The sequence below is a fragment of the Chironomus tepperi genome, unplaced genomic scaffold (genome assembly GCF_022539635.2).
Source record: "Chironomus tepperi strain 1889 unplaced genomic scaffold, CSIRO-AGI_Ctep_v1 contig_177, whole genome shotgun sequence".
NCBI classification, from domain to species: domain Eukaryota; kingdom Metazoa; phylum Arthropoda; class Insecta; order Diptera; family Chironomidae; genus Chironomus; species Chironomus tepperi.
The window spans coordinates 2,440,760-2,461,870 of NW_027226299.1; the positions used below are offsets into that span (position 1 = coordinate 2,440,760).

Below are 21,111 nucleotides of genomic sequence, written 5' to 3' on the forward strand. Positions count from 1 at the left end.
TTATTTCTTCCTTAGGTATATAAGTAAGTATTACACTTTATTTTTTGTAAAAATTAATAAATTGATAATTTTTTAAGATTTGAAATTAAATTAAAAAATATTATTTTCAATGTCTGTCAAAGGTTGAATATGCCTCTATGATAATGATGTTATTACTCAAGCCTCACTATCGCATGGCTTGATTATTAAATAAAATATACTTTAAGCTTCATTATCAAGCTATAATCCATTTTTATTAATTAATAATTCATGAATTTTTTAAATAACATATTTATTTATTTTTTTACTGGAAGTTAGGATTGGTTTGATCATTAACAAGTCTAGCGCCATGACCACGATTTGAATAACAATTTCTGTAGACTCCAAAGAAAATGGCTGCTGCAATCATCACCAGTTGAAAGCAGAATAATGTGACTAGAAGATTTTCATTGCGATTAATCTCTTCTCGCAATTCAGCACTCATTTTCTTCAGTTCATTATTTTTTTCAAGTTTCAACTTGATGTCGCGTGAATCTGATTGTAATTGGTTTGTAACTTTCAAGAATTTCTCACTATGATCTTTTGAAGCTTTTTCTAATCCTGTGACTTCCTTTTTAATTTTATCTATTGTATCGGTCGTGTCTAACTTAAATGCTTTGAGTGTTCTTAAGTTTTCATCAATTTTGTTTGTTAATTTAACTTCCAAATTTTCAATTATTGTCTCTAAAGCAGACAATTTCTTTTCATTGTCATTAATTTGCTCCTCTACTATATTAATTCGAATAGTATCATATGAAGTGAAATTGGTGTTATTGACAGTTCCATTAGGTCTACATTTCTTATACGTATCCATTATTAATTTATTCATTGTCGTTGTTGAACTCAAACTTCTGGAATCATAATGTCCGTCAATACATTCATTGTTCATTAGTGACAACATGGTGAGTGTACTGGGAAATTCCGTTGTGATTTGTTTGAGTTTGTTGAACGATAAGTCAAGAAATTTAAGTTTTTGATTTTTTGCGAATAGCTTTTGTGGCAAAACTTCAACATGAGTAAAACCGAGAACAAAGTTTTCTAGATTTTCCACTTGCTCGAATAGATCTTCTTCTAAGGTCTTTAATTTGATGTATTTGATGACAATTTTTTTAAGATCAAAACATTCTCCGAAGACATCTTGCTTTATTTCAACTAATGATGTTCCATAAATGTCAAATTTGGTTATATTTCTTAAAACTCCACAAATTTTAGTCGGGACATACTTTGTTTTGCTAGAATCAGTAATGAAAAACACTTCCACGTCAGTGTCATTCTTTCCGAATTTATGTTCACCGATAACTGATGTTATTTCCTTATTCTCTTCATATACACTTTTCATTTCACAATTATATCCATCACTATGCTTAATATAATCACATTCTAGTTGTTCTGCTGAATTGTTAGTGATAAAGCAAAGCAGCAAAAACAAATAAGCTATGCAAATTTTCATCCTTCTGAACTTTACTGAAGAAATTTTTGGAGTAAACTAAATCGTTCTACTTTATTGAACGTCGCTTATATACTTCATAATAAAATAGACTCAAAAATTGAGATTTAAGAGAGTATTTTTAAATTATGATTAAAACTCAGAATCGCACATTTGAAATATTGATAGTACATGTCGTCATTCATCCAAGCTTTAAAAAGTCAAACAGTAAAAGGGAGACAACACAATTCTTAATGTAATATATTAATTTCCTAAAATTGCTCATTTATTCTCATTTAATTCAATAAACACAGTTTTTCCACATTATCAGCTCATTATTATTGAAAGGAAGAAGTGATGTATCAATAATTCAATTATATCAACACATTAGACTTTGTTTTCAGTTCTGAGTGAGAAGATTAAAAGTTCACACTTTGCATGATCCATGTTAATGGAATTCTAGATTATGAATCAGTGCTGAAAATGAAACAAAAAGTTCCTGTTAAAAGAAAAATGAAATAACTGGGATATGAAAACTTTCTCTTCATTTATTTATTGTCTCAAGCTTCTATGTTGCTCAACAGAAAATTATTAAGATTTTTTTGATTCGCTCTTCTCAGAGTTATAAGAGTAATCATGAATAAAAGTATACTGACAATCACCAAAATAATCATTATATAAATCAATGTCTCATTCCATGAAAATCTTCTCTCATTTGAAGTCCTCAACTCTTTGAGATCATTTAGTATGTTATCAACCTTTGTATTTCTTCCAGATTCCGAAAATGAGTATTTATTTTCAAATTCACTCCTTTCGTCAACAAGGTCTCGATTAATTTTCGTTAATTCGCTATAAACTTTGTCGTTGACATCTTGTTGCTCTCTCAAAGACGAATTTTGAATATTTTCCAAAGAAATTTGATTTTCGTCAAGTCTCATTATAATGTCATTATTATCACTTTGGCTCTTGTCGAGTGTGAGATTAATTAACTTTTTTATTTCCAGTTCGTTTGAAATAACTGAAGCATTAAGTTTGTCAATTAAACTTCTAATTGATAGATCTTCGGTTGTAAGGTCAATGATTTTAACAGATTCGTTGCTGCATTTTCGGTAAATTTCGTCAGCAGGTTTTGTAAAATTGCTATCGATACACAGATTATTTGTAAGGTCAATTTGAATGACACTTGGCGGAAATTCCACATTTATTATTGCTAGTTGATTGTTTTGCAGTTCTAGCTTTAATAAATTTTGATTTTTCTCAAATAATCCTGCTTGTAAGACACTCAATTTTGTTGACGAAATTTCTAAAGTTCTGAGGGTGGCAAGGTCATAAAATACATCCGTTGGTAAACTTGTAAATTTAGAATTTTGTATCATCACTAAATCCAGTTTTGAACAGCCAACAAAGACTTCACGTGTTAATTCGATAAGTTGTGATCCAAAACATTCAAGTTCAGTTAAACTATCAAAGAATGTACATACTCCAAATGGAAGATATTTTGAAAGTGATGTCCTTTCCATAAACAGAACTTCTACGTCACTGTCATTCTTCAATTTATTATGAACTCCATTGATCGATGTTATCGTCGTATTTTGTTCAAAACGTCCCCTTACATGACAATTGTAACCATCACTATGAGTCATGAAATAACACGATAAGTCATCCGATCTAATTAGATTTGTGAAGCAAATTAAAATTACGCTTAAAATTAACTTCATTATTTATAAAAATGTTCTGTCTACTCGAGGATTATTTGACTACTGATGCAAATTTTTGTAAGAGCGTAGTTGATAAGCTTGAAGTTTAATGAATCAAAAATATAGAATTCTCTGCAGATAAGGAAGAATCGGTGAGTAAATTAAATTTTTCGTTTGTTGACAAACATGCGGACAATGATGTATGTTGATATGATATTTGCCCTATTTTTAATAATCATAAAGTAGAATAATCACTTAATCATAAGTATGATTCATTAAAATTGCAAATGATCAGTTCTGACTGTGAAATATTGATTATTTTGCTGTTAATTTCATATTTTAAGAGTTATTCATCAAACTCAGACAGGACTCAAACCAAGTGAAGCCTGTGTCTTTCATCACTGACAGCCATCTAAATGAGCGTGATCATGAGTATACCAAATCAATGTGATTGAATATGGTCAATTTTGTGAGTATATTCCTTGAGCGCCACAAATGAAGAAGGCTCCGCAAAACCTCTTCTATTAATACCAAATGGAAGTCACCTCCGATTGGCAGCCATATGGACGCCATTTCGTTCAAAAGTTTAATCAAAATTTATTTTTATCATACTCGCGCACGAACTCTAACAGCTAAAAATAATTTAAAAACCACATTAATTCACAATAGAGAGGTTCCATTGCGGGAAAAACATTGACAAGTTGTATGAAAGAAGAAGAAAACAAACAAAAAGTTCAGTTTTCTGTGTGTTTTGTTCATCGTTATATAGCAATGTTTCAGCTGATAACACGCTTAAAGCAATTGAGAATTCGATAAAATAAACCATGGTTAGTTTAATTTTTACCTTTACTTATGCAAGTAATTAATTTGTATGTGAATAAATTTGATATAAAATCGCTCAATTAATTTCAAAAGAAAAAAAAAATCATTTATGCAACTAGAAAAAATGAGAACTTTATATTAAGTGTGTGAGGTTGTTTTTCTCATATAAATGTAAAATTAATATAGTGCTAATATTTTAAAAATTATTAAAAATCAAAACAAGTTTTATTGACATCCAGAGTTTTCTACGTGTCATATACATTAAAAAAATTTTCTCTTTTTTTTTGTTTTAAATTACAAAGGAAGTGTAATATTTATTTTAAAGCCGAAAGCTTACAACCGACAACCCTGTAAGTTGCAATGTATTTCTTCTACGAGCGACGGATTGCCTTCATATACTCGAATTTTCATTCATATTGTCTCAGTTTCTTTCTATTTCTCATTCCTTAAGCTTCCCGCTGATTTCGCTCTTTACAATAATTGTTGCACGTTTAAGTTATTTTTAATTAATCTTCAATTGATTGATATATTTGCGGAACTTTATTGATGTGAATTAAAAAGCAATAAAAAAATAATTTTTATTTAATAACTTCAATTCATTCAATCATACATGTGTGTAAGTGATAACAGCAGTCTAAAGATCGCTTTAATTTTTTATCAAGAAATTTCAATTGGACTTTGATCAGTGAACACTGATCTTGACGTAAAGGACTTTCTGTGCTGTGAATGTTTCAATAAAAAATTAATATGTGTCATAAAACCATAAAAATAGTGAAAAATCCATGAATTTAATTGACATTTAAAATTAAAATGCCTTTGAAGGTCGAATTAAATAATTAAGTTTGTCTAAAATCTTTTCTTATCGACACACTGACCTGATTAGATTTTTTAGTGAATATCGATGTGATAAACTTGCTTTAAAATACTGTCAATGGAAGATTTTTCATTGACAAAATAGAAATGAAGATGATAATTAGTTTGTGGATTATAATAAGATTAAAACGCAAACAAATCTAAATCTAGTTCGTTGCTAATTGCTATTTTTGTGAATTTCTAATTTGTTTATTTACTTCCATAAAATATTAACTAGTACCTGGAAAGTTGATTATTTATTATTTAAACAAGTGCTTCTAGGTTGACAGAAACGAAAAGCATATATTCTCAATTTATTTTTAGTTCTGACATTCGAAAGAAATTAATCGATGTATTAATCTTTCCTATTCAAATACTATGAATAATAAATTACATAAATTAGTAGATATTAACGATTTAGAAAATAAAAGTAAAATAACGACCTTGAAACCAACACTATGTTAAAGTTGTTGATAAAGCTCAACACTTGTTGCGGCTATTTTGTTTTCATAATCCAAATTTCTCTGTTCAGGCGAGCCCATTTTTTCGAAGTAAACAAGACGTATGTTGCTGCTTGCACATGTTGTTGTTTAAGTTCAAAGCTAAGAGTATGACAATATTTACAATATGCGATTTTCACTTCCGAGCGATGCAAATGAAGAAGGTTCCGTCATGGAACTTTAAAGAAGTCTTAAAACCTCCTTGACGAAGCATTCTTCATTTGCGTCATTCGGGACTCCAGTTCAACTGATGCACATATTTGTATGACAGTATAAAGTTCATTCATTACAATCGACAATTTCTATGACACATATTGCATTCTAAAGCGATTTATTCTCTTATAGCAAATATATCAAATTGACATTAATAATTTTTTTCTAAGCACTTGAGTTGTCAGTACTATAAAAGCAGTTATAAGTGATACAAATTATCATTTTACGGCATTTGTTAACAATTCATTATCACTTAATCAGCTTGAGGTTGTTAAACTTATCAACTGTTAATATGCATACGTACCTATGTGTGATAAATAAACAATTGTAGACGTTAATTTTTGTGCTTTGAAAGATAATGGCTTAAGTAGCAATGAAATATTTATTGAGCTCCATATTTGCTCATGGACTTTGAACAAACTGTTAATCTGCACACTTGGAATCTTTCGTTCATTACACCAATTCGCATGAAACTTGAATGTTAAAGGCAAAGTATTTCAAGAATTCATGGAATTTGCTAATGAAACTAAGCGTATTATTAAGCCATTAAAACTAAATCAAAATACGAAATATAAAATGCATTCCTAAGACAAAGTATTGATTTGGTACTGTGTGTCAATAGCTTTAAATACTTGTTTATTAATAGCCGCACCAAAGTACTGAAATAAGTTGAATGAAACATTGAAGAAAGAAAGACTTGCAAGTTTTTAAGCTAAGAACTGCGTCGAAATTTATTTAAAAATCTAATTCCTTTGTTTATTCGTTTCTTTTCAGATGACAAGCAGGTGATATTTATGGTCTGGAATTAATAGAATCTGAGAATAAAGTGTAAGATGGCAACCGCCAATGCACATCAAAGTGATGTCGATAATTTTCGATTTCACTTAATCGACTACCTTGTTTTTGGCGCCATGCTAGTATTCAGTGCATCGGTTGGCGTTTATTTTGGCTACTTCAGCAAAAGCAAAAAATCTCAAAGCAAATCATCGTCGACAAGCGATAACACATACGATGACAAAATTCGCGGAGACTTCGGCTCAAAGTCCATGCTGGAATATCTTTTGGGCAGTAGAAAGTTAAAGTCTTTTCCAGTTGCAATGTCTCTTGTTGCGTCATATATAAGCGGTGTTACAGTTCTAGGAACACCAGCTGAAATTTACAACTATGGCACCCAATATTGGCTGATTGTTGTGTCAATATTCTTCATGGCATTTGTCGTTGCTTACGTCTATTTGCCCGTCTTTTGTTCTCTCAAAGTTGGCAGTTCTTATGAGGTAAAAGGAATTTCAGAAAATTATCTAATCATTGTTAAAACAAAAGCTTTATTTCCTTTTAATAGTACCTTGAGTTACGCTTTAATTCACATGTGAGAACGATAGCAAGTATCATGTTCGTGATAGACGAGGTAATTTTGTCAAAAATTAAAATAAAATTAAAAATACTCAGTGGACGATTTAGTAAGAAGTAAAGGTTTTCATAGAAAAAAATTACATAATCACGCTGGAGGGCAAGAGTTCGAGACTGCATACTGAAAATATTTCCTACTTTAATAACATTATTTTCTTTACTTTTATGCCTTAAATTTGTTAATTTATGTGACTAAAATATTCATTGTGGTCATATAATCAAAATTAGGCTAAATTAATCTCATTTCCACAGTTCAATGCGAGAATTTTATAATTCATTAGCGTCTGGACTACTACAGACAAACTTGGAGGGACATTACTTTTTTAACAAAATTTTATTATTAATTATGAATAACTTTAATTGCTTTTTAAGTTATTACCTGCTATTAATTATGTTAAAATTGCAATTTTTTGCGAATTTCGATTTCATTTTATGAAAACCAGAACCTTTCAAATGTTTTTAACCTAAAACACATGAAAAGTTTTTGAAAAATTATTGACCGTTATTTTTATTTCCATTAGTTGCTCTTTCTACCCATCATAATTTACGTGCCTGCGCTCGCTATGAATCAAGTGTCAGGAGTGAATCTACATCTGATTGGAGGAATTGTCTGCATAATCTGTGTCTTTTACACATTAGTTGGTGGAATTAAAGCTGTTGTTCATACAGATGCATGGCAAATCATTATCATGTTCATTTCTGTAGTTGTTGTGACAATTATTGGAACTGTTTATCTTGGTGGACCTTCAGTGGTATTTGATAGAGCTATGGAGGGTGGAAGAATCGAGTTCTTTAAGTAAGCTAAAATGTTTTTAACTTCTTGACTATATTTTAAATTTTGGTTGTAATTTTACAGTATGAACCCATCCCCTTATGAACGTCAAACATTCTGGGCTGTTTTGATAGGAGGATTTTGCTATTGGACTAGTTTTAATTCCGTAAATCAAACTATGGTCCAGAGATATATGTCATTGCCAAATATGAAGAAGGCACGCTTGGCTATTGCAATATTTACTGTTGGAATCATTTGTTTTGTTTCTGTTTGTTGTTATGCTGGTCTTTTAATCTATGCCAAATATTGGAAATGTGATCCATTAACTAGTGGTATGGTGAAGCGTGATGATCAACTTTTTGCAATTTATGTGATGGAGACTGTTGGTGAGTGGAAAGGTGTTGCTGGATTGTTTATCGCTGGTGTTTTTGGAGCTGCTTTGAGTTCATTATCAGTAGTTTTGAATTCAACAGCTGCTGTATTGTTAGAAGATATCTTAAAAGGATGCCTTAAAATGAGACCAAGTGAAAAGGCAGCTGCAATTTTTGTCAAGTTATCGATTTTAATTCTTGGTGGAATCACAATGGGATTTTTGTTTATTGTTGAGAAGCTAGGTGGCATCCTTGGTGTAGCTACATCTTTGACAGCTATTGCAGCTGGGACCACATTTGGAATTTTCACATTAGGAATGTTGAATCCTTACTCGACATCAACTGGTGCTATATTTGGTGCAATATCTGGTGCTGCTTTATCGGGTTGGGTTTCACTTGGATCACAAATTGCTACAGCAAGTGGTAAAGTTGTAGCACCAAAATTACCAGTATCAGTCGAAGAATGCCCTGTTGGAAACTTAACAGGCATCGTAATCCCTGATATTCCTGATCAATCAAATGTGTTTCCTTTGTATCGACTAAGTTATCATTGGATTAATCCAATTGGAATATTGACTGTTGTAACTGTTGGATCTTTAGTCAGTTACTTTACCGGACCACAAAGACTTGATAAAGTAGATCCTGAACTTATTTCTCCAGTTATTCATCGTTATTTGCCAGACGAATGCTTCACAAATTATGGAATAAGTAGCAAAAATATGAGGAATAAGGAAAATATTCAATTGAACAACAGCACATCATATGAAGACGACGAAAATGTTATTCAGAGATGATAAAACTAACGATTTTAGCCTAAGACTTTTAGTGAATAAGAGACTGGTGCTTGACCAATTTAGGTTTAAACTTTTACACATCTTAATGATGAAAATTGTTGAACTTATTTGATAATTTATTTTAAATGATATTAATTATTTATGTTATTTTAATGACTTTTATTGGCAGTACTTAATTAGAATATTTTAGACAAGTAGGTAAATGGTCTGATTTGTACAAAAAATCATGATAACCAGTGCATCATCAAAAAGTATCACAATTTCAATATTGTACAGTAATCAAATCCCATCTATCAGAACATTTTGAAAGATATGTATTTGTGATATGATTTTATGCTAAGCATATCATTTCTAAAATTTATCAAATTTAGTTGTTCCGAGACTGCAATTGTTAATAGTCTAAATTGGATTTGAAAAAATTTTCACGAAAAAACTGTGATAGTTTTAAACATAATCATATACATAGGTACATCTTAAACATCTTAATTATATACAGATTTAAGGAATATGTATTCAATCCTTTGTACCAATAAACATAATGCCAAATTTAATTCAACTTTTTTTAAAATCTCACAATTTGTCTTATCCAGGGCCTTATTGATGCAACTCGAGTATAGACACCTTAAAAAATTGATGATTAATAAATAAAGTCAACGCTACTCAAATAAATCAATTTACCAGGAACTCCATCAATAGCACATTTGCCCCTATCAAGTCCAAAAGAAACGATTCCAACAAGTTTTTTAGTTCTTATATCCACCAAAGGACCTCCACTGTCTAAAATATATTTTGTGAGCTAATTGCTTAAAAAATAAGTAATTTTGTCAAATCTTTTACCTCCGTCACAAGAGTCTTTTGATATAGCACCTGCACAAACCATTCTTGTGGTGATTCCACCATCTTCTTGATAGATCTTATAACACTCAACTTGATCGGTAACTCGTAACTCAACCATTCTTAACACTGAACTTGCCAATACACCATCACCAGTTAAACCCCATCCACTTGTAGTTACATAAGTTCCTGTAGGTAAAGCTTGATTAAGGAACGGGAGCCTTATTGGTTTTTTAAGTGTATCAAATTGAATATTTTGTTGCAATGTTAATATAGCTGCGTCATAATCGAGAAGTGAGTTGTCATATTTTGGATGAATATCCACCCGACCAACTTTATGTTCAGTACCTCCTGAAGCGTGTTCTGCTGAGCCTGCTCGAATTGAAAGGTATGATGCCGGAACATAGTGTACACCTTAAAAATTTGATAATTTAGAAGATATAATTTTGTAATTTTTTAACATAACTCACAATGAGCAGCAGTTAAAACAAATTTGCGTGATATAATGCTTCCTCCGCATCGCAAAAATCCATAATAAAGTAATGCGACTTGGTACGGAGCTTGTTCTATTGAAACCTCAAATCCACCAACTATTCTCTCAACTCCCTTTGCTGAACAAAACGTTATTAAGCTTGTCAGTAAAATAGCAACAAACCGTATCACTTGCATGTCTTTCCTGATTTACAACTCGATTGAATCAACTCGAGAACTATTAGAGTAGTGGATTTTTATCTAATTTATTATTATCAGTAAGGTTTTCTTATGAATAATAGTGTAAGTTAAAGCATTCGCCGATATTTGCCTATCGCTCATTTGATATAAAAATTACAGCTAATTATACAGGCTATAAAATACGTAAAAAACAAAATGTTTTCCTTTATTGTATAAGGTTTCGTGCAAAAGTCAATGATTTCTTTATTGATGTTATCAAAAAAAAAAAGTTTAACTGCATAAACAAAACATTAAATTTGCTTTATTGAAGCTTTTAACAAATTATGGTTTGGCAAATATTTAAAAATGGCATATAGAAGTAAATGTGACTAGAAGAACCGAATTCTAAAACTTTATTATTTGTTTGATCCATTGTCGTATTGATGACACACGAGTATAGACGCCTATAATACCAAAAAGACAACATTGTTATTAAATTGCTTAGCAAAGTAAATTTTAATCTACCTGGAACTCCATCAATCGCGCATTCTCCACTTGCGTCTCCAAACGAAACAATTCCAGCTAATTTTTGAGTGTTCACATCTACTAGAGGACCTCCACTATCTATTTAATAAAGCGTTAATAATAAGGTATTATTAAGCATAAATTATACTTACCTCCATTACAAGAATCTTTGGATATTGCTTCTGCACAAATCATTTTTGTGGTGATCCCACCATCTGCCTCGTGAGCATTAAAGCATTTAACTTCGTCAGCAATTTTAAGTTCAATCATCAATAAAACATTACTTGAAGTTTGATTTTCGGTTGTTCCCCATCCACTTGTGGTAACAGGATTTCCAGTAAGGAACGGCTCATTCAGGTAGGGAAGTTTTATTGGTTTTCGTAATGAATCAAATTTGATATAATTTATTAAGGTAAAAATGACTGCATCATAATCTAAAAGAAAATCATCATAAAGTGGATGAATATCATAGCGACAGGCTAGGTGTTCACTGCCGCCAGTTGAATAGTTAGGAGAACCAGCTCGGAATGAAATATATTCCACCGGAATCTTAGCTCCTCCCCATTGAAACATACCTATGGGGATTCAAAAATATTAATGAAATCAGTTATCACAGTCTATAAAACTCACAATGAGCAGCAGATAAAATAAATTTGCATGATATAATGCTTCCTCCACATCGTAGACGCCCAAAGTAAAGCATTGCAACTTGATAGGGTGCTTGTTCTATTGATATTTCATTTCCACCAATTATTCTACCAAATCCTCTTCCTGAGCAGTAAACTATAAAACAAGACAAAATCACAATGCCTACAATTTTCATTTTTGATTGAGGCACACGACTGAGTGAGCTTGAAAAATACGGAACACTTAATTTTATATCAATTTGTGTATATACATTTTAATAATTCTTGATGGTTATTACACCATTAATTGCCAAATAAATAGTAAATGATTAATTGTTTTTATAAGCAACATATTAAAGTTTATTGATTCCTGTTGATAAGGTTTACAATTTGTTATCATCCAAAAATCATTTTTTAGAAAGTTTTAAGCCTTCCATTGAACATGATCATTTTCCAACACATAATGTTTCATTTTTAACGTGGTTCAAATCTCATTTTGACTGGATGATTTGTGCGAAGTACAAGATCGGCCATAAATACTAAGTCTTCACGTTTTGTGACAGGTAATATTTTAAAGTTTTGGATAACTTTAGTCAGCATAACCTTCAGTTCAAGCATTGCGAAACGTTGACCAATGCAGTTACGCTGTAATTATAAGATAAAAATTAATTCAACATCATTTTAGATTGGCAGTTCTATACCATTCCTGCTGAAAAAGCTATAAATGCAAAGTTGCTCCTTCCTTCTGAATTTTCTGGTAAGAATCGATCGGGATCAAACTTTTCTGGATCAGGAAATACTTCGGGATCTCGGTGAATATCGTAAATGAAAATTTCCATTGTTGTTCCCTTCTTGAACAAATGTCCATCTGAAAAATAATAAACTTAGTGACATTAAGTTACATTTGGAAGTGATTTCTTACCATGCAGCATATCTTCAGTCAATTTTCTCGCTATATAAGGAACTGGTGGATAAATTCTTAAAGATTCCTTTAAAGCTCTTTCCATATAATTCATTTTATTCAAATCGTCAGTCGTTAGTTCATCTCGTCCACCAGTTACATCCTGAATCTCTTGGAAAATCTTTTCTTGAACTTCTGGATGATGAGCAAGCAGTAACAATGTAAATGTCATTCCAGATGATGTTGTATCATGTCCTTCAAATGTAAATGTGTCTGTTTCTTCAATGATTCCTTCGTCATCTATTAATCCTTGTGATTGTGCTTGCAACAAGGTATCCATCATGGCAGCTCGCTTCTTTTTTCCTCCCATATAAATATTGTCACTTTCATCTTTCGGTTCATCATTTTTAGTTCCAGAGTTTTTCGTGATAAATTCCTTCCTTCTCTTATCGATTATAGTTTGTGTAAAATGATGCACAGGACCTAATATTTCATCAAATTGCTTTTTGTATCCCAATAGTGAATAAATGAAATCTATATGAAGCCATGGTCTCATTGATCGTTTAATCATAGCTTTTCCAATACTGTAAATATTGTTACGATATACTACTCCATTGTTGCCAAGGTTAGAAAGTTTAATTCCCATTGCCGATTCTATTTATGGATATTTTCTGTTATTGTTAATCAGCACTTATCATAATGATTACTCACCGCATACAGTATTAAGTGTAAATTGTGTTGATATTGGAATCATATCAACAACTTTTCCACCGGTTTTCTTCAAATCAACAACAAGTTGATCAGCTTCCTCTCTGAAATTATTTTATACTCAATTATTAAGTTTCTTCTCAAAATTTCTCAAACTAAAGCAAATGAGATTGCTTATCGTTATCAACAACTGAGAGCGTATCGGTTGTTTACCTAAAAATTTCGGCAAATTCTTTCAAAATATTGAAATGAAATGCAGGAGTTAACATTCTACGTCTTTGATGCCATTTATCACCATCACTTGTTAATAAACCAGTCTTAATGAACGGATGTAAGAAATTGTAGACAAAGCCTTTGGTTAAATGTTTCGAAGATGAGCCAAGAATTTTCTCAGCATCTCTAGCTCTTATTATACAGAAGGAGTCTATATGAAATAGTCGAGCACGTACTGATCTTTTGAATTTTTTCGCAAACTTTCTTGGCTCAAGAAAAATCTGTTCTGTAAAAAAGTTTCATTAAGTTGTAAGGAAGGCATTTTAAAATTAGTTTGAGCATACCTGGACTCATCATTGTAAATGGAATTCCATTTTTCATCAGTGGAATCGATGCACCCTCATCGAAATCTTTATTGAAATCAGTATTGAACAAGTATCGATTCTTCCATAGAAAATGTGATAAAAATATCACAAATATTGCAAAAATGTACAGGAACATTTTACAATTTCAACCTAACTCTCCAAATAGCGGAATGGAACTGATAAGCTTTATATTTTTAAGGTTTTTAATCAAAAAAATTTCTATATTTTTATTACAATTGAGAGAATAAGAGAATTAGCAGCTTGAAATTTTGAAGTACTTACCTCAAAACAAATACAAACAATCAATAAACGTTACAAAGTCCAGGAGATTAAGTATTGTCTTCTGAGTATTCATAACAACTTCAATTTTAGTCACAAAACTATATTTTGGATTAATGGTAGTTCACAGCTGAAACTGGCATTCGAGAAAATGTGTGTGCTTATCGGAAATTCAACAATGATGATTCACGTGATAATTAATGTCTTGTTACATTCGCGTGATGTAAATAATTTATAGATTTTATTACACAAATAAAAAGATAATAGGCTGGTTATATAATTGTCATCTAATGTTATGTATTTTTATCAGAGATGATAATTATTTTTTGTTCTGAATGTATGGAAAACAAGTTTCAGTGTGCTTAAAACTGCTTTATTTTTGTGGACTTCAAATTCAATTTTCATATAAAGTAGTTCACTCAACCGTCAATTTCTGGCCACAAACTTCATGATTACTGGATTTTGGGTTCTTAAAACTATGTCACCTTTAAATATTAATTCTTCAACACTAGTGACTGGCAAGATCTTAAAGTTTAAAATCATTTTTGTCAGCATTGTCTTCAGTTCTAACATTGCAAAACGTTGACCAATGCAGTTGCGCTGTAAAAAATAATAATGTAGGTAAGCAAAAAAAGGATAATCCAGCAATAAATACCATTCCTGCTGAAAAGGCAAGAAATGCAAAATTGTGTCTCTTTTCGCAGTTTTCGGGTAAGAAGCGATCGGGGTCGAATTTTTCTGGATCTGGAAAATATTCTTCATCTCGATGGACGTCAAAAATCATAATATTAACAACAGTGCCTGATTTGAACAAAACTCCATCTGAAAACATAAATTCAGAAATTTCAATTAGTGATTACAATCACAAGTTTCATACCGTTGTAAAGGTCTTCAGATAACTGCCTCGCTATAAAATGAACTGGAGGATATAATCTTAAAGATTCCTTCAAAACTCGTTCCATTAAATTCATTTTGTTTAAGTCATCAATCGTTATGTCCTGTCTTCCATCAGTGACTTCTTTAATTTCTTGAAACAGCTGCTCCTGCACTTCTGGATGATGTGAAAGTAAAAACAATGTAAATGTCATTCCCACTGATGTTGTATCGTGTCCTTCAAATGTAAATGTGTCCGTTTCCTCAATAATGCCCTCATCATCAATCAATCCATCGGATTGAGCTTGTAATAAGGTATCCATCATTGCAGTCCTCTTCTTTTTTGAGCTTAAATAAATATTCTCATTGTCTTTTTCGTTATTATTGGAATCATGGACTTCTGATTTCTTTGATAAATATTCCTTCCTTCTACTATTTATGATTGTCTGTGTAAAATTATGAACAGGCTTTAGAAGTTGTTCCAATTGATGACTATATCCTAGTAGTTTATAGACTATGTCTATAAGTAGCCAAGGTTTCAAAATTCTTTGAAGAAGCAATTCACCAATAAGATAAATATTTTCACGATACTTAGTTCCGGTATTTCCCAAATTACTTAATTTGACACCCATTGCTGACTCTAAAATAGAAATTATTTTTAATTGACCAAATTTTGTATTTTATATATTACCACAAACTGTATTTAAAGTAAATTGTGTTGAAATTGGAATAATGTTCAGTTCCTTTCCTTTTTGAGATTTTATATTTTCGACCAAACGATCACTTTCCTCCCTGAAAATCAAAAATTCATTTAAGCTTCCAATACTTCTAGTCATTTATAAGTTAATTACTTAAAAATTTCACAAAACTCCTTCAAAATATTAAAATGGAATGCTGGTGTGAGCATCCTTCGTCTCTTATGCCATTTTTCACCAGCACTCGTAAGCAATCCAGTCTTTAAAAATGGATGAAGCAGTTCATAAATTAATCCTTTTTCCAAATGTTTTGATGAACTCAAAATTTTCTCAGCATCTCTGGCTCTGGTAATAAAATATTCAGTCGCTCCAAAGACAGACATAATGTATGATTTTTGATACTTTGCTGCTATTGTTCGAACAAACTGAAAGATTTCGACTGAAAATAATAGACAAAATCTGCACATTACGTGAAAAATATGAGATTTGATAATAGTTGACCTTAAAATCACCGAAAATTGTTTTTATTGACAAAACCAAAAATAAACATTATTCCTGCATGCAAAGCTAATCTTAATGAGAAAAGTCGACGTGGGGTCTCTCTTAGAGCGTTGTAAAATAAGTGAAAGTTCCTATCTTATTTGACTATTATTGATAACGAAAAATCAAAGTCATTTTTATATCTTATCAAGCTCTTTAAGCTTACAAAGGTATTAATGAATGGCTATTTTTATAATTGGCGACCTTTGAATGTTTATATAAAAAATTCTCTTGTACTTCATTATACTTCACTCATACCCTAACACGCTAAGATACCGATTTTAAGTACCTTAGTGGTGAACCATTTAACCATGAAAGCTTTTAAAGATATCAGCAAACAGTGATTTAAGTGCCAATTCTTTGTTAGAACATCAAACTGAAATATCTTACCAGGACTGAAGAAAGCAATACTAAAGCCATTCCTTATCCAGGGTATATTATTGTCACTATGATTTTTGTATAGATCTTGATTGAAGAAATGCCGGTTGATCCACAAATAACCTATTAAAATTAATAACAATGTTGCGAATATAAGGAAGAACATTTTTATTTTGATTTTCTCTCCCCGAGCCTACAACACAAACTGTGACAAATTTGATTATTTTTGTTTGGTAAATTTTAAAGAGAAAAAAAATCGTAATCGTTCCTATCAGCTGATAATATTTCTGAGAGAAGTAACATTATTATTATTATTTATTTAAGTCTATCTCTTATTTGGCTTAATTTTTACAGTAACGATTTTTCAGTAATTTATTTTCGAGATACAAACATCATCTCAATTGGATCTTTTGCTCGCAAGACGATGTCTGCTTTGAAAACCAGATCTTCAACTTTGGTGATCGGTAGAATTTTGAAATTTCGAATGACCTTAGCGAGCATGATTTTCAATTCCAGCATAGCAAAACGTTGACCAATGCAATTTCTCTGGAATATTGAAAAGTTAATTAGATTAATTCCATGAAAAATTAAAACAAATTTACCATTCCTGCCGAGAAAGCCAAGTATGCGAAATTATGTCGTTTTTCACAATTTTCAGGTAGGAATCTATCAGGATTGAATTTATCAGGATCTGGAAAATGATTTGGGTCACGATGAATATCGCAAATGAATATTTCGACTATCGTGCCTTTCTTGTACAGAACTTCTCCTAAAATTTAACGCACATTAGATATTTAAATTTAAAATTCAGAATTTCATACTTATTTTCACATCTTCGCTGAAAGTTCTACTAATGAATGGAACCGGTGGATACAATCTCATAGATTCCTTAAGAACTCGTTCCATATAATTCATTTTATTTAAGTCATCCATCTTTAAGTCTTCTCTTCCATTAGTAATGTCTTGAATTTCTTTCAAAATTCTTTCCTGCACCTCTGGATGATGGGCTAGTAGAAGTAAAGTGAATGTCATTGCGTTTGATGTTGTGTCATGACCTTCAAAAGTAAATGTATCAGTTTCTTCAATAATCCCTTCATCGTCAATCAATCCTTCTACTTGAGCTTGCAATAAAGTATCCATCATAGCTGCTCGTTTCTTCTTAGCGCCCATATAAATATTTTCGATTTCATCTTTTAACTCGGTTGGCTTATCTTGTTGCATCCCTAAAAATTCTAATTTACGCTTCTTAATGATTGATTGAGTAAATGAATGCATCGAAGACAGAACTCTATCAAGAATCTTTTGGTAACCAACAAGTGAGTAAATGAAATTAAGGTGGAGCCATGGTCTGATGATTCTATGGACTAAAAGTTTTCCAAATGCGTAAATATTTTGTCGATATATAACACCATCGTCACCCAGTTCTGATAATTTGACGCCCATTGCTGATTCTAGAAGTTGAAAAATTGGAGAAAAGCTTGAAGTTAAGGATGAAATTTGTTACGTACCACAAACAGTGTTCAAAGTGAATTTAGTAGAAATAGGAATTATGTCGACTTTCTTATTACATTGAGCTCTTATGCTGTCCACTAATTTGTCACTCTCTTCTCTATAAAAGAATTTGATTTAAAAAAAAGTTAATTATGTTTCAGATTTTGTGAAATTACTTAAAAATTTCGCAGAACTCCTTCAAAATATTAAAATGGAATGAAGGAGTCAGAAGTCTGCGTCTCATGTGCCACTTGTCTCCACCACTTGTTAACAATCCGGTCTTCAAGAATGGATGCAAAATATCATATAACATGCTTTTGTTGATATGTTTCGATGATCCAAGTACAATAGCAGCATCTTCAGCTTTTGTTACTACATACGTCCATATGAAAAAGAACTTTCGCCTGAAAGACTTATTAATCAATTTTGCACATTCACGTTCATATTTGAAGAGTTCCGCTATTGATAATAAATAATTAAAGATTGCATTCAGTTTGTGTTTGTAAACAAAATTGCTGATTGCTGAAAAAGGTCTCATTGTGACGAAAGTGATAAGGAGATTCCAAAGTTCCAAAGGTGATATTTTGAAAGATTTCAAAGTCATTAACTTTTGTTTTAATTTTTTTCACAATTTTAGCATCAATATGCTTAGTGTAACCTTACCTTGATCCATTAAAGCCAAATCAAATCCATTTTTGATTAAAGGTGTTGCTGTTTTGCTGAAATTTCTAAAAGGCTCAGGATTGTAAAAAGCTCGACTGTTTAGGATAATTAACAATAAAATTATCAAAATTATTGAAATAATTACAATAATCATTTTGTGAGTTTAAATCTGTTGAACATCACAGCGAGACTGATTCGAAAGTTGAGTAAATGATCAAGTGATTTGTAATTTTTGAGAGAATTTGTTTTATTTATAAATATTTAGTTCAGGTTCTCAATAAAAATTTCATCTTTACGGGATCAACTGTTCGTAAAACTAAATCAGCTTTGAAAACAAGATCCTCTCTCTTTGTGACTGGCAAAACTTTAAAGTTCTTTATGACATGCGCTAACATGATTTTCAACTCTAACATTGCAAACCGTTGGCCGATGCAGTTTCTCTGGAAAATTTTGAAATATTGAAGTATCAGTTCCTTCTGCGAATAAAATCTCAACTTACCATTCCTGCTGAGAATCCTACAAATGCATAATTATGTCTATTTTCACAATTCTCAGGTAGAAAACGGTCTGGATCAAATCTTTCAGGATCTGGAAAATATTCAGGATCACGATGAATGTCGTAGATTAAAATTTGAACATAAGATCCCTTTGGATACAAAGCACCATCTAGGAAATGAGAAATTTAAAAGGACTGAAGGAACTAAGAAATTTTGAAACTTTACCATGCTCAAAGTCTTCAGTAATAGTTCTAGATATGTACGGAACTGGTGGATAAACTCTCAAAGATTCCTTAAGAACTCGTTCCATATAATTCATTTTATTTAAATCGTCCATTGTAAGTTCATCTCTATCAGCGGTCACTTCTTGAATTTCCTGGAAAAGCTTCTCCTGAACATCTTGATTATGAGCTAGCAGTAATAAAGTAAATGTCATTCCGGCTGATGTTGTGTCATGTCCTTCAAAAGTAAATGTATCTGTTTCTTCGATAATACCCTCGTCGTCAATTAACCCTTCAGATTGTGCTTGTAGTAAAGTATCCATCATAGCTGCTCTTTTCTTTTTTGATCTTAAATAAATATTTTCATTTTCATCTTCCGGCTTCGATTCTTCTTCAATTGTGTTTCTTTTAGTAAGAAAATCAATTCTACGCTTGTTGATGATTGACTGTGTAAATTCATGGATAGGCTTGAGAATTTCATCAAGTCTTTTTTTGGTACCAAAAAGTGAATAAGCAAAATCACTAAAAAGCCATGGTTTTGTCATTCTAGATACCAATAAACTTCCAATCTCATAAATGTTGTTCCTATAAATCTTTCCATCATTTCCTAAATCAGATAGCTTAATTCCCATAGCAGATTCTGTGATGTTAAAGAGTCAAATGCCTGTTAATTTATTTAATTGTATGCTTACCACAAACAGTGTTGAGAGTGAATTGAGTGGATATCGGAATAATGTCAATCTCTTTTCCAGATAATGGTTTCAATTGCTGAATAAGCTTTTCACTTTCTTCTCTGAAAATATTAACAATTTTTTTTGCCAATCAATAATAACTGAGCATTACTTACTTGAAAATTTCACAAAATTCCTTTAAAATATTAAAGTGAAAGGCAGGTGTCAACATTCTGCGTCTTTGATGCCACTTTGTCCCTTCACTGGTCAATAGACCAGTCTTTAAAAATGAATGCAAGTATTGATAAGCTCTTCCTTTCTTCAATAACTTTGATGAACCCAAAATTTTCTCAGCATCTTTAGCTCTTATTACATTATACACAAAAAAGGCACCGAAAAAGCTATGTTGGTAGGACTTTTGATATTTATTGGCACAGTTACGGACAAATTGAAACAATTCGACTAAGAATTTAAGGAAATGTCAATCATAGTATATTAGTCATTAATATGATTTACTACCTGGATTCATTCTGACAAGATTAAATGAATTTTTAAGCAGTGGAATTGAGGTTTTGCTATAATTTTTGAGCGGATCGTGAAAAAGATAATCACTACATAGCCACACAATAAATGCGATAAAAATCAGAATGATTTCGAGAATCATTTTCGCAAGTTCTCACATTAAATGTCGAAAATAAACTGAGAAATTAATCAGTTTACGCTTAAAATTTTTGTTTTGATTGCGAAGCTTATTAAGGTATTCTTATCAAGCTGCTCACACTCATGGGTGAGCGATTAAAGAGAGTAATTGAGAATTTTTCATGAATACCATCAAAATATCAGATTTATAGATGATTATTTTTAAATGGAATATTGGCAACTCTCACAAAATCGAGTGTCCAAAAACTGTTGTCGGATATTCTTATTTTGATGAAATATGGGACATAATTTTTCAATTCATGAAACATTTAAACAAATTATAAAAGGCCACTGCACATTAGTCATCTGCTCGTGCATACATATTTGCTTGTTTCTATTTAATCACTCTAATTGGAAAGATGATGATGTTGATGTGGATGACGTTGATGTCAATTTAAATATTTGATTG

General features: G+C 31.3%; 7 protein-coding genes across 9 annotated transcripts; 1 reads left to right on the forward strand and 6 right to left on the reverse strand.

Annotated features, from left to right (window-relative positions):
• Positions 1-283: 283 nt before the first annotated feature.
• Positions 284-3,703, reverse strand: LOC139089548 (uncharacterized protein MCAP_0864-like). Its single transcript, XM_070639102.1, has 3 exons — positions 3,687-3,703; positions 2,253-3,112; positions 284-1,410 (listed from the first exon to the last, which is right to left on the reverse strand). Exons 1-3 carry the CDS (start codon positions 3,701-3,703, stop codon positions 284-286), a joined length of 2,004 nt encoding a protein of 667 aa, XP_070495203.1.
• SLC5A11 (Sodium/solute co-transporter-like 5A11) lies at positions 3,625-9,423 on the forward strand. 3 transcript variants are annotated; one of them, XM_070639187.1, is made up of 5 exons: positions 3,625-3,968; positions 6,303-6,802; positions 6,868-6,933; positions 7,457-7,731; positions 7,792-9,423. In XM_070639187.1, the coding sequence occupies exons 2-5, from the start codon at positions 6,362-6,364 to the stop codon at positions 8,870-8,872; spliced, it is 1,863 nt and encodes a 620-aa protein (XP_070495288.1). In that variant the 5' UTR covers positions 3,625-3,968; positions 6,303-6,361; the 3' UTR covers positions 8,873-9,423. The 3 variants fall into 3 exon arrangements, with proteins under 3 accessions (XP_070495288.1, XP_070495286.1, XP_070495287.1); XM_070639185.1 differs by lacking the exon at positions 3,625-3,968 and adding an exon at positions 4,157-4,313; XM_070639186.1 differs by lacking the exon at positions 3,625-3,968 and adding an exon at positions 4,416-4,579.
• LOC139089607 (trypsin-3-like) lies at positions 9,040-10,393 on the reverse strand. Its single transcript, XM_070639190.1, has 4 exons — positions 10,177-10,393; positions 9,710-10,120; positions 9,551-9,649; positions 9,040-9,493 (listed from the first exon to the last, which is right to left on the reverse strand). The coding sequence occupies exons 1-4, from the start codon at positions 10,373-10,375 to the stop codon at positions 9,435-9,437; spliced, it is 768 nt and encodes a 255-aa protein (XP_070495291.1). The 5' UTR covers positions 10,376-10,393; the 3' UTR covers positions 9,040-9,434.
• Positions 10,394-10,653: 260 nt separating this feature from the next.
• On the reverse strand, positions 10,654-11,737 carry LOC139089606 (trypsin-3-like). Its single transcript, XM_070639189.1, has 4 exons — positions 11,513-11,737; positions 11,035-11,457; positions 10,883-10,981; positions 10,654-10,821 (listed from the first exon to the last, which is right to left on the reverse strand). Exons 1-4 carry the CDS (start codon positions 11,703-11,705, stop codon positions 10,763-10,765), a joined length of 774 nt encoding a protein of 257 aa, XP_070495290.1. The 5' UTR covers positions 11,706-11,737; the 3' UTR covers positions 10,654-10,762.
• Positions 11,738-11,841: 104 nt separating this feature from the next.
• Positions 11,842-16,677, reverse strand: LOC139089549 (uncharacterized). The gene is made up of 12 exons (XM_070639103.1): positions 16,473-16,677; positions 15,699-15,981; positions 15,539-15,639; positions 14,852-15,487; positions 14,630-14,796; positions 14,413-14,574; positions 13,675-13,840; positions 13,331-13,616; positions 13,121-13,221; positions 12,431-13,063; positions 12,210-12,376; positions 11,842-12,153 (listed from the first exon to the last, which is right to left on the reverse strand). Exons 1-12 carry the CDS (start codon positions 16,624-16,626, stop codon positions 11,983-11,985), a joined length of 3,027 nt encoding a protein of 1,008 aa, XP_070495204.1. The 5' UTR covers positions 16,627-16,677; the 3' UTR covers positions 11,842-11,982.
• On the reverse strand, positions 16,612-18,793 carry LOC139089605 (probable cytochrome P450 4ac2). Its single transcript, XM_070639188.1, has 6 exons — positions 18,615-18,793; positions 18,128-18,410; positions 17,969-18,069; positions 17,282-17,911; positions 17,063-17,229; positions 16,612-17,006 (listed from the first exon to the last, which is right to left on the reverse strand). Exons 1-6 carry the CDS (start codon positions 18,766-18,768, stop codon positions 16,833-16,835), a joined length of 1,509 nt encoding a protein of 502 aa, XP_070495289.1. The 5' UTR covers positions 18,769-18,793; the 3' UTR covers positions 16,612-16,832.
• A 43-nt stretch (positions 18,794-18,836) lies between these two features.
• Positions 18,837-20,687, reverse strand: LOC139089329 (probable cytochrome P450 4ac3). The gene is made up of 6 exons (XM_070638828.1): positions 20,523-20,687; positions 20,180-20,465; positions 20,025-20,125; positions 19,337-19,972; positions 19,114-19,280; positions 18,837-19,054 (listed from the first exon to the last, which is right to left on the reverse strand). Exons 1-6 carry the CDS (start codon positions 20,665-20,667, stop codon positions 18,881-18,883), a joined length of 1,509 nt encoding a protein of 502 aa, XP_070494929.1. The 5' UTR covers positions 20,668-20,687; the 3' UTR covers positions 18,837-18,880.
• Positions 20,688-21,111: the final 424 nt, after the last annotated feature.

Bases quoted from the DNA above. Each gene is read 5' to 3' on its own strand.
- LOC139089548 (XM_070639102.1), bottom strand. The intron at 1,411-2,252 runs GTGAATTTGAAA...CTAACAATTCAG, and splicing joins AGACCTTGTTGACGAAAGGA to CAGAACAACTAGAATGTGAT.
- SLC5A11 (XM_070639187.1), top strand. From the start codon at position 6,362: ATGGCAACCGCCAATGCACATCAAAGTGATGTCGATAATTTTCGATTT. The intron at 6,803-6,867 runs GTAAAAGGAATT...TCCTTTTAATAG, and splicing joins AAGTTGGCAGTTCTTATGAG to TACCTTGAGTTACGCTTTAA. The intron at 7,732-7,791 runs GTAAGCTAAAAT...GTAATTTTACAG, and splicing joins GGAAGAATCGAGTTCTTTAA to TATGAACCCATCCCCTTATG.
- LOC139089607 (XM_070639190.1), bottom strand. From the start codon at position 10,375: ATGCAAGTGATACGGTTTGTTGCTATTTTACTGACAAGCTTAATAACG. The intron at 10,121-10,176 runs GTGAGTTATGTT...CAAATTTTTAAG, and splicing joins TGTTTTAACTGCTGCTCATT to GTGTACACTATGTTCCGGCA. The intron at 9,650-9,709 runs GTAAAAGATTTG...AATATATTTTAG, and splicing joins AAAAGACTCTTGTGACGGAG to ACAGTGGAGGTCCTTTGGTG.
- LOC139089606 (XM_070639189.1), bottom strand. From the start codon at position 11,705: ATGAAAATTGTAGGCATTGTGATTTTGTCTTGTTTTATAGTTTACTGC. The intron at 11,458-11,512 runs GTGAGTTTTATA...GAATCCCCATAG, and splicing joins TATTTTATCTGCTGCTCATT to GTATGTTTCAATGGGGAGGA. The intron at 10,982-11,034 runs GTAAGTATAATT...TTTATTAAATAG, and splicing joins CAAAGATTCTTGTAATGGAG to ATAGTGGAGGTCCTCTAGTA.
- LOC139089549 (XM_070639103.1), bottom strand. From the start codon at position 16,626: ATGTTCTTCCTTATATTCGCAACATTGTTATTAATTTTAATAGGTTAT. The intron at 13,064-13,120 runs GTGAGTAATCAT...ATCCATAAATAG, and splicing joins TACACTTAATACTGTATGCG to AATCGGCAATGGGAATTAAA. The intron at 12,377-12,430 runs GTAAGAAATCAC...ATTATTTTTCAG, and splicing joins GACTGAAGATATGCTGCATG to ATGGACATTTGTTCAAGAAG.
- LOC139089605 (XM_070639188.1), bottom strand. From the start codon at position 18,768: ATGATTATTGTAATTATTTCAATAATTTTGATAATTTTATTGTTAATT. The intron at 17,912-17,968 runs GTACGTAACAAA...TTCAACTTCTAG, and splicing joins CACTTTGAACACTGTTTGTG to AATCAGCAATGGGCGTCAAA. The intron at 17,230-17,281 runs GTATGAAATTCT...GTTAAATTTTAG, and splicing joins CAGCGAAGATGTGAAAATAA to GAGAAGTTCTGTACAAGAAA.
- LOC139089329 (XM_070638828.1), bottom strand. From the start codon at position 20,667: ATGATTCTCGAAATCATTCTGATTTTTATCGCATTTATTGTGTGGCTA. The intron at 20,466-20,522 runs GTAGTAAATCAT...TTAAATTCTTAG, and splicing joins TCTTGTCAGAATGAATCCAG to TCGAATTGTTTCAATTTGTC. The intron at 19,281-19,336 runs GTAAAGTTTCAA...CTCATTTCCTAG, and splicing joins TACTGAAGACTTTGAGCATG to ATGGTGCTTTGTATCCAAAG.